This window comes from Amblyomma americanum, chromosome 10, assembly GCF_052857255.1.
Source record: "Amblyomma americanum isolate KBUSLIRL-KWMA chromosome 10, ASM5285725v1, whole genome shotgun sequence".
NCBI lineage: Eukaryota > Metazoa > Arthropoda > Arachnida > Ixodida > Ixodidae > Amblyomma > Amblyomma americanum.
This window is the reverse complement of record NC_135506.1, coordinates 101,224,767-101,238,773: the sequence shown is the minus strand read 5'-3', so window position 1 is coordinate 101,238,773 and position 14,007 is coordinate 101,224,767. Positions and strand designations below refer to the sequence as shown.

At 46.6% G+C, this 14,007-nt stretch overlaps 1 protein-coding gene across 1 annotated transcript in view; it reads left to right on the top strand.

Annotated features, from left to right (window-relative positions):
• The first annotated feature begins 556 nt into the window (after positions 1 to 556).
• The window catches only part of LOC144107737 (solute carrier family 2, facilitated glucose transporter member 10-like), a 66,772-nt gene continuing 53,321 nt past the window's right edge, over positions 557 to 14,007 (top strand). Inside the window, exon 1 of the mRNA XM_077640889.1 lies at positions 557 to 885. Coding sequence (XP_077497015.1) covers positions 834 to 885 — 52 coding nt within the window. The 5' untranslated portion in view covers positions 557 to 833. The remainder of the gene's footprint in view (positions 886 to 14,007) is intronic.

The window sequence follows — 14,007 nt, the reverse complement described above, 5'->3', positions numbered from 1 at the left end:
TGGAACACATTGCTATTGCCAGGCTGCTTGAGGAGGAATGTGAATGAGCAGTCCTTATTAAGAGGGTCTGTCGCGAGGGTCTAGTTAAGGGCGCTGGAGTACGTGTTCCTCGCTCAGTCACCCGATATTCTTTTACGCTTCGCACCTCGTCTGAGTGAAACAGGGCGGGTTCCCAATACTTGGAAGAGCGTAAGAATGAAATGTAGACGTGTTCACAATGCGCGGCGTGCTTGGAGTTAGTAAAAATAAAATAAGAGGTGAGAGGAAGATACCGAAAGGTGGGGGAGAGAGGCGCGCCTGGATGAGGCAATCGAATTGGAAACGTTAAAAGAGAAGGGAGATGATTTGGAAGCAAAGGGCTGTGCATAGGAAGAAGAAGAGGGTGGTGGCGGTTTGGATGAGTACTGTCCTGAGGGGAAAGGGTGGAGGCAGAGGATGGGGAGAGGGCGAAAAAAAGAAAGAGAAGTGCGTTTCGGATTCGCACGGATGACCGGCGGGAGAAACGCGGTTTACAGTCTCGCGTCAGTGGCTCGCCTGATGGATGCTGTCGCGTACCTTTGTCGTTGCGGTCGCGTCTGCTAACGTGGCTGGCTGCGTAGAAGCCTCTGTTGTTGCTCGAGGAGGAGTTAAAAGGAGGGAAAAACAGAGCTGCCGGGTTCAGTTCGCGACCACTTGTCGACGGCGCTGTGAATAGCTCGCTGTTGACGCCTTGCCGGGTTCTTTGGGATTTTTTTTTCTTGCTTTCGTACTTTCTTTGAATCTCGGAGCCAAGAAAGGGGACGAGGTGTCTTGGAAGAAAGAGCGCTGCGGGCGAGATTGTTTGCCAAAAGAAGATGGCACCGGACATAGACGTTCCTGTCGACGTGAGTGCCTGCGTGAAATCAAGTAAGAACGTTTGTTAGTTCAATATTTTGTAGGAGGACAGCCTTGAGATGCTTCGAAATTGCATAGACGTCTCCTTTTGTGTTGTTCGAACATCAGATTGCACTTAGCTATGAAGCAAGAGGACATAGATGGGTGAGTTTAAAACTACCTAATGAGTGCTCTCTGAAAAAAAAAAAAAATTGTTGCTGCGCCCGAGGCAAACTTTTGCGAACGTGTAGTGTATTCGCTTGTAATCGCAAACAGCTAAGGTTGTTTACGTTTCAATTTATGCTGGGAGTGAGCACTGAAATACTCATTTTTGCATCTGAGTCCTTTATTCGCGAACCTAGGGATTGCCCATAGCTTTTAGCGCAAGATGTTAAGGGCAGTTTAGATTTAATTTTACGCTGTGAATGCTCACTGAAAAAATTTATTGTCGATACATATTAGGAGAGTTTTCAGGTAAGAATTCAGTTGCTCGTTCTTGCTGATATTAGAATGACTCACTATTTACGCAGCTGGTCTGATCCAATGAAACAGAGCAAGTGTTATTTGTTCTCTTAAGGCTACGAGTAGTTTTCGTGAGACTGCCTTCTCTCTCAGAATTATTTCGAAAACTTACAATAAAAGGCTCGCGCGTGCAGGCAGCTTTCGATCAGTGGATATGTCCTCGATAAACTTGTTTTCGTTCCCCTGTTTCGTGTGTGTGCGAGTTTCTCATTTTTTTGTCAGCATTTCCTTAATGATGCGTTGTGTTCAGCCTCATTGGAAGCGCCCTTTTCCCCACGGTGAACAATGCCACATCACGCGTGTGATGAATGGTCATGTCGCTGGAACGATATCACGCGCTGATCTGGGTCACTCATGAGTCCAGACGTGTCATCTTTGTTCGCGGGGTCGATCACTACTATGCATGGGTTGTATTTCAACCCCGCTGAAGAGTTCTTTTTTTTTCTTGTTTTCGTGGCAATAGTCGTATTACAGAATTCGGGTGGGATTTGCATAATGACGAAATACTCTCCGATCGATCCTCAGGCCAAAGAGACTGTTGCTGAAGTGAACTTAAGCAATAGGAAAAGTACTGTTCCGCAGGCTGAAGCTTTAGAGGGTGTCCTCTGTGGCCATGCGATCGATATAGGCTTACGGGAGAGCGTTTTCGTGGTAGGTACAGCTGTCATGCAGAAGAGCAGACATCCCTATCACTTTTTAGCCATGGTCATGGTAACGTTTTAGTGTCCTGCAACAAACTTTGTACAGCTATTAAAGACACTTTCAGTTTTACAAATAAAATGTATCATTTCAAGGCAGCTTGCTTCTGTTACAAGCACTGTTGATCCCCTTTCACTCGCTCTTAGATATTTAAAGCTCAAAACATTTTAAACTAACCCGTATATACCTTTGAGACGATTTACCTGTTTTATAACCCATCTCAAGGAAACGTACATTTTATACAACTCTGTTTGAAGCACCCACGGTGAGAGAGGGCAGGAGGATCAGATTCTTGACAATACAAAGCAAAGTCAACGAGCGATGAGGGGGAAGCCTCAGTATGCTTAGCCAACGTTTCGACAAGAGGACTTGTCTTCGTGTCGGTCGGCAACGCGTTCATTATTGTCTGGGGTTAAATAGGACTTTCGCTCCGTGTAGGAAGCCTCGGCAAAGAGGAGGAGGCTGTGGTAGCCTTAGTTCTCTGTTCTAGGATACACTATGATGGCTACAACGGGCTTCAACGGAACACAAGAAACATCACAAACCTTCAAGAAATTTGCTCACGCGGTTGTCGCAGTAAATGGGTCCCGCATTTGGTAGAGGGTTGAACCTTGAAGGGTTAGAATGGTGGCGGGGACAGATACCCTCATGGAATGATTCTTACAGTAAACGTCTCATATGACACAGTGAGGTTATGCTATTTTGTTATCATTGGGTGGACCTGTGGGAGTTAAGTGAAACTAGCATTTAACGAAGCTTGTGGCGGTGGTTAATCCAACTGTCACTGCGGTCCGCATTTATTCTTTTGCAAGCATGGGAGTCGGACAAGAGTGGTGTTCATTAATTATGCTCGTGAACACTGCCAGTAATCGAAGCGCAATCGTCATTTGACGTTTGGTGTGAACGTTAGGAAGACATCGCCCACCAAGACAACCAGGAAGACAAGGGCAGGTGCGCAGGCACAACTGGGCACTGTTAAATTCATTTTAAAATGTTGACCGTAGTTACTTAAACGACCTGATGCTTAAGCCCATTAACTGTATCTGAAAAAATATTCTGTCTAGATACTTTCTTATATTCGTGCAACCGCCATTAAAGTAAGTCGCGGAATCTAATCAAGCAGCTATCTAGAATTAGTTGAACTTCTTCCTTAGAATTTTTATGTACCTCGAAGTAAATCACGTGATGCGTTTGTGCACGTTCTTATCGTGAGCATTGTAAAAGAGAAGAATTGGTTGATAAAGGCTAGTGCTCATCTGGGACCGATGATGAATATGGTATAAAGTCCACTTTGTGCACATTGTTGACATGGGCACTGTAAGAGGACGGACTTGGCTGATAAGAGCTAGAGTTCATCTGGGGTCTGGGCTAGTGTTCATATTCATGCATATACGATGAATATGGTATAAAGTCCGCTTCATAAATCAGCTGAAAGACCCGTACACCTATTGCCCTCAGCGCAAGGGCTGCTCCGCGTTACAGCGCATGCAGCCCACTGAGATCAGCGTGGTATGCTTGTGTGTTCTTGGACTTGCGCTCCAACAGTTCCAATCCGTCAACTCTAACGTGTAATCTCGACATCTCCGACATGGCCTCGCCTCTATAGGCTATGCGCCAAGTAATGCCAGCCGTCGATAATTTCTTGTTGCTTATTGTGAAGGTCGGCTGTTGTAACCCCCGCTCTAGAGCTGCTTTTTGCTTTCAATTTATGACGAGACATGTACGTTAAGCAGCATGAGAGGGAAATGCAAGAGAGTTTAACCAGGCTTGCGGCTGGCTGGCTGGTTGTCGCGCATGTATAAAAGAGCGAAATAATGAAGCGAGAGTGTGAAAGCATGCACGTGGTGTGTGAGTTGGTGGTCACCCGAAAGAGAGAGAGAGAGAGGAGGATAACAAAAAAAGTAGGCGTTACTTGTGTCCGAGCAACTACTCAAGCCCGTCGCCTCTACACCACCGGCGATGAAAATGACGGAGACTGTCGTAAACGTTTATTCTGCAGACGCAATCTTGACACCTGTTCTCATTTAATGTTCTGTGTTAGGCTCCCTCAGATAAAATAAAGTAAAGAAACAATGTAAAGTAAATATTTCAATAAAATAAAAAGAAAGGAAGGGAGAATAATGTAAAGTAGAGAACTTATGCCCACAAAACGACGTGTGTAAAAGGGGGATTTCATAAAATCGGAAGACACGCGTCATAAACCCGCGAACTTGCTGCTATCACATGCCAATCATTGTTCATCGAAGAAATCACGCGTGTACTTGCTTAGTGATAATCTTATATTTGTATAACTTTCAACTTATCTGTTAGTCTTTCTGTATTTCATTTCTGTGTGCCCCACCCCTTATGTAATACCCTCTAACGAGGGTTTTTAAGGTATTAAAGTGAAGTGAAGTGAAGTGAATATGGTGTCCAAGTCAAACAGTTGAGAGAACGCCTTTAAAGATGGACTACTCGCTATGGGCTGCCCGTACTGCATAAGATGCAGTTGTGCAAGCCGTGGTGCGCTCATCAAAGGTTCAAGGGTTCTTGATGAGTCAGTCATCCTCGATTGATGAAGGGAAGGTGGGGGTGGGGTTGTGGAAAGGGAGGCTGTTGCACGTCGTCGCAATGCAATAGTCCGGGGTGTCTGTATAATGGCTGAGTAGAAGAAAAGACAACCTGGGTGTCTCAAACCTCACCGGCGACTGTTCTTAAAACAGCCACGTACCAGCGCTGTGGCATGTTTCGGCTGAGTACTTATGTGATAACATTACGAGCCTCATGGAGCCAAAATGCGTGAAATTCGCCTATTGTCTGAGGGGGGGGGGGTCATCAAACCGGAAGTGAGAACTATATACGTTTCGATGTATCTTCACAGCATCCATGTCGCCTCTAGACGACCACCCGAAGAGATGTCTGGTTGTTTGCAGACAAAACGTGTAGGGGTCCGTAAGCACAACTTGTAATGCTGCCATGTTGCCAGCGCATACTGTAATAAGGTGTCGCTGTGAATTTTGTTTGTGACCTGCGTGGGCTCTAGGGCGATCCTTTAACGGTGTCGTGAGCCTAGACAACCGCTTGGTATAAGAACAAGGCAATGCCCTGGCATCGTCGGGCTGCGAAGAGTTACACTGTGCAAAGCAAACATCATCATAATTCAGTAGTCAAAACCGACCGGATGCGGGTCGCAGTGGACGGGCTACGAGCGCTACGAGCACTGGCTGAATGTTGTAACTGAAGAGCGCGCGCCACACGTGACAGCGCAGGGCGAGACAAAAGCAAGCCCGTCTCGGATGTCCACCACCACGTCACTGGACAAACAAGCCACCTACGGAACGAGGCGCGCTCGTGTCCTGTCTTTTTTTTTTCTTTGGTTTAACGTATGTTAAACCAAACGTATGTTTAACCTATGTTAAAGCAGCATGGTATGGCCGCTTATCTAATGCTTCTGCACGCAGAATCTTTGTTAACCGGGTGCTGGTGCGGAGGCCAGTTGCACCATGTGCAGAAACAAAGATCCAGAAACAGGTTGGGATAGTTCTGTTGCAGAACTGCATATGCGAAGGTTTGCATATGTAGCCTCTCAACACTTTATTACGCCTCGGCAGTTAGAACTTCAGGGCATAATAACCGTGTTCAAAACCACATCGTCGAGGCGAAACAACATATTAATTTCTCCGGGTGAGCTGAACTCTACACTTTAAACACGTCGCACAACGCTGCATGATGCACCAGCGATGCTGTAAAAGCCGAGAGGTACAGGCGCGACTAAAATTAATGGGAACAGTTTAGTTGGGTTTTATGACACATAGGCAGCTAAGGCTATCATGCCGGGAACAGTTTAGTCAGATCAGAACAAAAAATTTGTGTTTACTTCTACATGGAATTTTCAAACGCATTAAAATAACCATGGGCCCATATGAAATATGCTTGGAAGAAAAAGTATTTACAGACGCACCCGAAAAACCTTAGGTGCAACTGCTCCAGAAATGAATTTCTACCAATTATGCCGATGGAAACTTCCATTGCGAGAATTAAAATTCGCGGTCGGCTTGCTCATTACCATAGAAAGCCCTGCATTTTGTCGAGGCTGCCTTCATTATCAATTATTTCTTCCTCTTCATCATCTCCTTTTTCCAAGCACCGCCCAAAAGCTAGGATAACCGTTTATCCCATTTATGTGCCCATGCACGCAGTGTGCGCTGTATACGTGGTCATAAATACTGGTGCATTTACAAGGACAAATGGGCTATTAATCGTTATCCAGGGGCCCTTCATTCGTAAACTTTGCAGTGCCGATACAAACATCTGCTTGGTGGGGAAGTCCTGCAATGCGTTTCTGCAATAAAGTAGAGTAGCAGTAGTAAAGAACTTTATGAAAGCAGGAAGTATGCTTCCCAGTAATAGGTGCGGACCAATCGTGGACTGTACGCTACCAGAGTGCTTCTTTTCATGCTGCTTCAACCTGTGATTTTATACGACTCGGAGAAGCGTCTTAACGTTGGGGATCGAGGTTGTTATGAGCTATAAGTGGGATAGAATTTCCCTCACAGCTGTGCATCTAACTGAAACCGTGATTTGCAGAGAAGGCTAATTGCAGCACGTAGGAATGAGTGGGGAGTGCATAACTTGTTTTTATTACTTTTTCTTTCTCTTCATTTCTTGTTTTTTTTTCTTTACGAGCTCGAAATGCTGTCGAACCAAGACTGCCGCAACCACGCACTGAAAGAGCCGTACAGCGCCCGCCTCGCAGAGCGGCAAGTATGCGTGATTTATATTATGACACAGTGCAACTGGATATGCGTTACCCAGTACGAACGTGACTAGAACTATAAATTCAAACGCCTGTCAAGACGTGTCGCACCTACTGGGCGAAATACCGGAGCTTGAAGGAAAAGTAGCTTGCATAGCTAAAAAGAAGGGAGGGGGGGGGGGGGGGGGATAGCAGTACGAGAGACTTTCTCTCGAGTCAAAATGTCGCATACAGGTGGCGTTGACGTCGTGAAATGTGCCAGACGAAAACGTATGCGTTTCCGAGAGGCAGGGGTGCCTCCTATATCGGTTGACAATAAAGTTTTTTCTGATATAAGCCATGTCTGAGGCGTAGGTGTAAGCCTTAGTTAACCCTCAAGAGTGTACCATACGTGGTGACATGTTTTCTTTTGGGTGCAGGAGTACACTCCAAATACGGACACGCCTATATGGGATTAAAGAGGGAATAAAAGCTGTCCTCTAGCGCATTCCATTTTATGAAAGGGAGTATACGCTAGAGGACAGCTTACTGCATCTTTACTCCTTTCTGTGTGGAGTGTAGGTGCACTCAAGGGGAGAGATGGAGGGCAGCTACCACTATCGCTTGCACTTCTTAGTCAAGGGGGAGGGTTAAACTCTGAGAGTTCTTCCTCATCGTCGCCTCGCTTTCACATTACGCGATCCGCACCGACTCTGTCGTACACATATTGAAGGGAGAGCACAGGACTGACTCTAAAGTTGCAGTTTTCTCCTGTCGGGGGGGGGGGGGGGGGTTCTGATATATATTGGCGCAGTTCAAATCCTCGTTGAGCCGCGCGAGAAAATGAGCTCCACCACTGTGTCGTCAGTGATGTTTTCCAGAAGCAAGAGTAGAATCACGTAAAAAAAAGTGCGTCAGTGCTATACGAACAGGTTGCGGGATCACTCACAGTAAAACTGTTAGCAGTGGGTACGGCAAGCACCATTGTTCAAGGTCTCGGCTTCAACGACATCTTCCTGTCGCTGCGAGTTTCCCGTCGTCCCGAAAGCATCAGGTAGACGGCATTCTGCTAGTTCAGTCAGAAGAGCCTTCTACTGCAGGTTAGGTTAGGCCCTTCGCGTAACACCGGGCGCGCCACCCATCTGGAGCAGTCACGTGCTACATTATTCGGTGACGGCCGAGGGTATAGCTATTTCCGTGTAAGGAAGCGCTGCCATCCGAGGGACTGGCACGTAGCTTGCAAGCGGCCGTGTCGCATATCACTAATGAATACTGCGAACTGCCCTTGGTTCCCGCCCCAGATGTTATTCGCTGCGCACCTCATCAGCTTACGGGCGTCGTGAGAGCGAGAGAGAGCGTGTGCGCGAACAGCGGGCAGGGGCACATTGCGTGGCGTCGACGGGGCACTCAGATATGGCACGGTCGAGCGGCACAAATGCACGCTGTTCAAGAGGCGTGAAAACAGCGGACACGCTTCCGGAGTGAAAACGTTGCAGCGGCGGTGTTTTTCCACGCGACACGATCGCGATCGAATCGGACCAGCGAATCGGGGGCAAGCGAACGCTCTGTTAAGAAAGCGGCTTTGTCCCGAGTTATACAGGATTTTCTGCCACGGTTCCCCAGTGGCGGAAAACCACGGCAGAATGCGGTGAAACGCTGATTGTGCGATCAATAAACCAATCAGTCAAATATTTAATGAATTACTTAATGATATATTCAATCAATCAATAATTACATCCTTCAATTAATCAATACAATCAATCATTCAATCACTTAATCGATTAATAAATATTTCCATCTTTAAATCTATCAATCAGACAATCAATCAAAATTTCGTAGAATTCATTAATCAATCTTTACATCATTCAATCCCTCGCTCAACATATCCACCGATCAATCATTCCATCATTCAATCCACCAATGGCCGCCGCGGTGGCTCAGTGGTTATGGCGCTCGGCTGCTGGCCCGAAAGGCGCGGGTTCGATCCCGGCCGCGGCGGTCGCGTTTCGATGGAGGCGAAATTCTAGAGACCCGTGTACTGTGCGATGTCAGTGCACGTTAAAGAACCCCTGGGGGTCGAAATTTCGGGAGCCCTTCACTGCGGCGTCCCTCATAGCCTGAGCCGCTTTGGGACGTTAAACCCCCATAAACCAAGCCAATCCACCAATGAACCAGTCCACCAATCAATATATCCATCCATCCGTCCGTCCATCCGTACGTCCCTCCGTCCGTCCAACGTTTGAGAGTCAGTAAATACCACAACCGAATGTTGCGCGACCATGACTGTAATGCGAGGACCGACTTTGCGGACACAAGGATCCATCTATGCCAAACGCACCAAAGTTTATGCTCGAGCCTCTCCAATTCCATTCAAAATTTGTGGCTTTCTATAGAACTGTCAAAAGCAATCTCTCTTTATTTTATTTTATTGAGAGCCGACTGAAGTTGAGTTGAGTTGAGGTGTTGAATGCTACAGGTGGGGTTAGCCTTGCTTTATCTGCCGGAAATTGCTCCACCGCAGCGTCCTTTCTATATTAACAATGTCGCATCTACCCCGCTATGCGCACAGTCTCTTATAATAGCACACATTCTCTCCCGCAGTCACCATCTATGCACACAATCAATCCACACAATCCACATCACAGTCCACTCCAGAAGTCACCATCTATGCACATATTCAGTCACAGTAGAACATAGGCCATTGTAGTGCCACACTCCATACACACATTCACTCACAGTATAACGTAGTCCACTCCGGAAGACACCATCTACGCACACATTCAATCACAGTACTAGGCCATAGTCCGTTCCTGCTGTCACCATTTAGAAACAAGATCACTGTCCTGTAGAAATGTTAAAAGAAGGAGTACATCCTCCCTTCTGCATGTCTGGTTTCCACTCGGGTAGACAATGTCCTGAACTGTACAGTTAAGGGCTTCTGTCTTCTTGAAGGAAGCGAACATCACGCCTTTCCGCGTTATACTCTGGGCAGTAGATAATATAATGTTCGATATCCCCGCACACACCACATAAAGAACATAGTGGAGACGATGCCATGCCCGTCTTATGCATCCATGCAGGAGTGCGAGCAGAGGCCGTGCGAATTCGATGTAGAAGGGTCGCCTGAGATCTTCTCAGTCCCTTGGTCTCACATGGCTCGTGGGACGCACTCCACAGGGTACTGAAGTGATCGATCACCGTTTTTCTGAAGAGACTTTTTCCATTCTGAGGTGCTTTTTTGATGCAATCTTTGAGAGAACTTTATGGGCGAGATTGTCCGCCACCTCATTACCGTTGACTCCCATGTGAGAGGGCACCCTTTGGAAATGTAGAGTAAAGCCTCTGCTGTGCAGATTCTGCACCAAGCGCAGAGAGCTTATAGACAAGGCGTCAGTGGGGAATCCGCGCTCTAACCTCGGAAGGGCAGATTTTGGAACAGTTAGGATGACAACAGGTTGAGTCGGACAGGGAGAGCCGACTGAAATTTTTATTTGCTCACGGATTTCGCGTGCATTTTTTTTAAATTATGAAATGATGCAGTTCGAGCTAAAGAAAACGACGTAAGAAGCGCAAAAACTCTTTACCGACAATTTTTTAATGCATTATACAAAAGTCCCGCTCCTATATATTGCTCATAAAAAATATTGACCGGAGAAAAGAAGTAACAATTTCAAAAAGTTTTAGGGATACCTAGCTCTGCACAAGCCTGGAAAATTCAAAGGGCTGTCACATGACGAGAAAAATTTTTCCCAAGAAATATTGAGCGAAATTGCTTTTGACAGTTCAATGCAAAATCGCAATTTTTAAAGAAATCGATGATGGTCGAGCTCAAACTCGGCTGAATTTGGCATGGAACAACCAGTAAAACACCAGAATAAAACGCACACGAATGTAACTTTGGGAACGAGGCAGCACTGTGCTGAATTTGGTGTAGAAGTTCATAACTGAATTTGGTGTAGAAGTTCATACGCCAAATTCAGTACACTGACACCTCGTCTTTTTCTTCCGAACGTTGGAGACCATTCTATGCAGCATTTAAACGAGACATCGTATTACGCGTAGAACTGTAGAAAAATTGCGCGGCAGCACGCGTGTTCGATGCCGCCAAAAATACGTCAGGCGTCGATACTAAGAAAAGCAGCGTTCAATAGCACCATCACATGCAGGTTATCTCGTGCAATAGCACCACCAAGCTTTCCGCGCGCCCGGAGTGGATTACTGCCATAACATGCGACACCAGCGGTGGTGCACACAATGATGGTGTCTGCCGAACTTGAATATAACGCAATTGACGACATTACGTCTCCCGTGTTCTGTCCCTATTATCCAGGGTTGAAGCGTCAAATTCGTGCTCCCTGTTCAAGTGTGCCGTCACCAGGGGCTATTTTATTACTGCGCCGCCACTGATAAAATATGTGATGCATTGTGTCGGTCACCGCAGTTTAATGCTTGCGGCTCGGAGCTTCCGTTTGTACACCCTGAGGAGAAAGGAGTAAAAAGGAAGTAAAATGTTCTTTAGCACACTCCCATACAGACATATTCGTGTTTAGAGTGTAGAACAATACGTATTTTTATTTGTTTCCCGAAGTCAGCGGCCAACCTATACAACGCATCAACCAATATTCGACAATACGCTTTAGTCTGCTTTTATCTCTGTATAACATTCAGTTTTTTCACTTCTAATTTTGGTTTAGAAAAACACAACTCTCGCCCCATCCGAGTAAGCACGGTAAAAAATAAACCAGCCAGTCTGTGAGTCATACTGAATGGTGAAGCCTCACAGGCTCGCTTGGAACCGAATAAGAAGGCCCAGGTTCTTCTGCCATGCTTGTTCATACACCGCATTTGTTTCCGGAAAAGCCCCCCCCCCCCCCCCCCTTTTTTTTTCCACCTTTCTAAATATACAAAAAAAAATATTTTTTTTTCCCGACATCTGTATAATAAGATATATGTACTTGATCGTCTCGTGACTTTTGTGCAGTTCGTAGAAACGCAATTTGGGAGAATTACGGCGTTGAAAAAAGCTTCAAAGTCACCTGCCACCCACAATGCACAGTTTCCAGCTCAAACACTACCCTAACAGGTGAGCGTAACTGGAGCCTTGTGGGAAATATGGGCGGTCGAACAAACAGAGCTCCAAGGCCGTACAGCCCAGTGGCGCCCGTATGTGTTTTCCTGCGATCCAAAAACGCACGCTAGCTTTTAGAAAGTTGTAAACTGTGAACGTGCATAAACGATTCAAAACGAGAACATGCAGGCCAGCGAGTCAACACGTACTGTTGACCAAACTCTGCAGTCGTAGCAAGGTCAGCAAGAAAGCAGCATAGCACGTATGGCACGTTCCAACTCAAGACAGTGTGTGGAATTGCGTTATTTAAAATTAAGACGTCAGGGAGACTCCACGCACACTTAGCTATTTCTGGTTGCAGTAACTGCGTCTTCCTTCGGGATCTTTCTGCTTCGCGCCCAAACTTTTACGAGCGGTTCCATTACTTTACGTTAGAGCGTAAACAAAAAAGAGGCATTCATTACCTAAACACATGCGTTACAGCGCATCTATGTAGGTACTTGTTGACTCCGAAATAGTAAGGCACGACGAGGAAACCTTCTTCGCTCCGCTAAGTGAAGTGGTCAATTAAGTAAGCGACCTTCGGAGTACAGAGCAGGGTATCTTATATACCCACTTTCGCCGACCGCTCAGATTCACCAGGAAATTAAGATACCCGGTGGGGCATATACGTAATACGGTGTGCAAGTGCTTCGCCGACGACCGTGACGAACTTGAGCGCCTTGTTTACGGCGACGGCCTTCATCGCGATCAATCTTTCACGCCCGAAAAGGAAGGGAGAGGCTTCTCCCTGTCAGAAAATGGAGTGGACACGGTTGCCTGAGAACCGCCGTAGCCGTGCCTAAGTAAGATGATATGTACTTGAAGAGGGTGCGGTCATTATTGTCCACTTGAACGCGCAATCCGTCCATAAGCGCGGTGCAGACCAGGGGTGTACAGGTGCGCACGCGTGGACGGGAGCGTAAAAAAGAGCGGAAACAGGACACTGGACAGCAGGGGAACAAACACCGAGGGCATGGACACGAGAAAATGAAAAAAAAATGCCCGTTTTGTGCATTTAATGCGTAAGAAACAGTTGCTGAGCGATGCGTTTTAAGTATTAACGACAATGCAGCTTTAGCTTCCGGTCTTCAAAGATTTACACAAAGCGGAAGGAATTCGTGGTGTATCCTCAAGAAACGAATGGGTTTCGGCAAAACAGGTCCGTGAATGACGGTGTGATATCCCTCGTCTCATCACTTGAAGGGGACTTGAAGGGGACTTGAACGGGATCTGAAGGGGACCTGAAGGGGACTTGAAGAGGACTTGACGGGGACATCAAGGCCGCCCTCGACTCTATCTTGCAGTACTCGTAGTTTTGAGAAGTTTTGGTCGCGGAGGAACGCTCTACAAGGATATTGGAAGCTTTTTAAAAAGAGCGGCAATTTTTAATGACTGCCCCGAACGGCCCAACGTCGTATCAGGTTGTGCAGAAGGGCGTACCACAGGGAGTTGTGCTTGGCCGTTTTTTATTCAGCGTCACCCTCATTCACATACAACTGAACATGCTGCCAGGAATGCACACTGCGCTCTATGCGAACGACGTCTTCATCTGGAGCTCACCGCGTTCGCGCTACAGCACACAGCACATTACTCAACACCTCGGCGTATTTGGCGCCTCGAGGTCTTGGTCTCTCACCGGAAGATGGCGTGGTCACGGCTTCTTAATGTAAATTGATGAGCTGATACTAGCTCTGTTGGGCGGACGCACTCGCCTACCTGTGAACTCCGAGGTACTTTGGTAATATGATAGATAGAATTCTGTCTTGGTCACCAATAGTTAAAAAACTTAGAAAATTGCTGTAGCCACGTAGATGATCAGGAATATAGAGGAAATAGTGCGCCTACCGTCGAAATAAAAAGAAGGTATAAAGCGGGAACACTACGAGGCACCAACTATACCGCTCTATGGTACTCCTTGAAAATTCTTACGTAGAACAAGGAGTACATTATTCTCTACTGGTGTAGTGAGTATCTCACACGAGTAAGAAAGCATTGAAAACAACGCAAAACAACTGCCTCCGGGTCTGTCTCGGGCTCCCAAAGGGACCCTCTTGGCTCTAAACCTTGAGAACCGCAGCCAAAGCCGGGTGACCAACGCTACATGTCATCA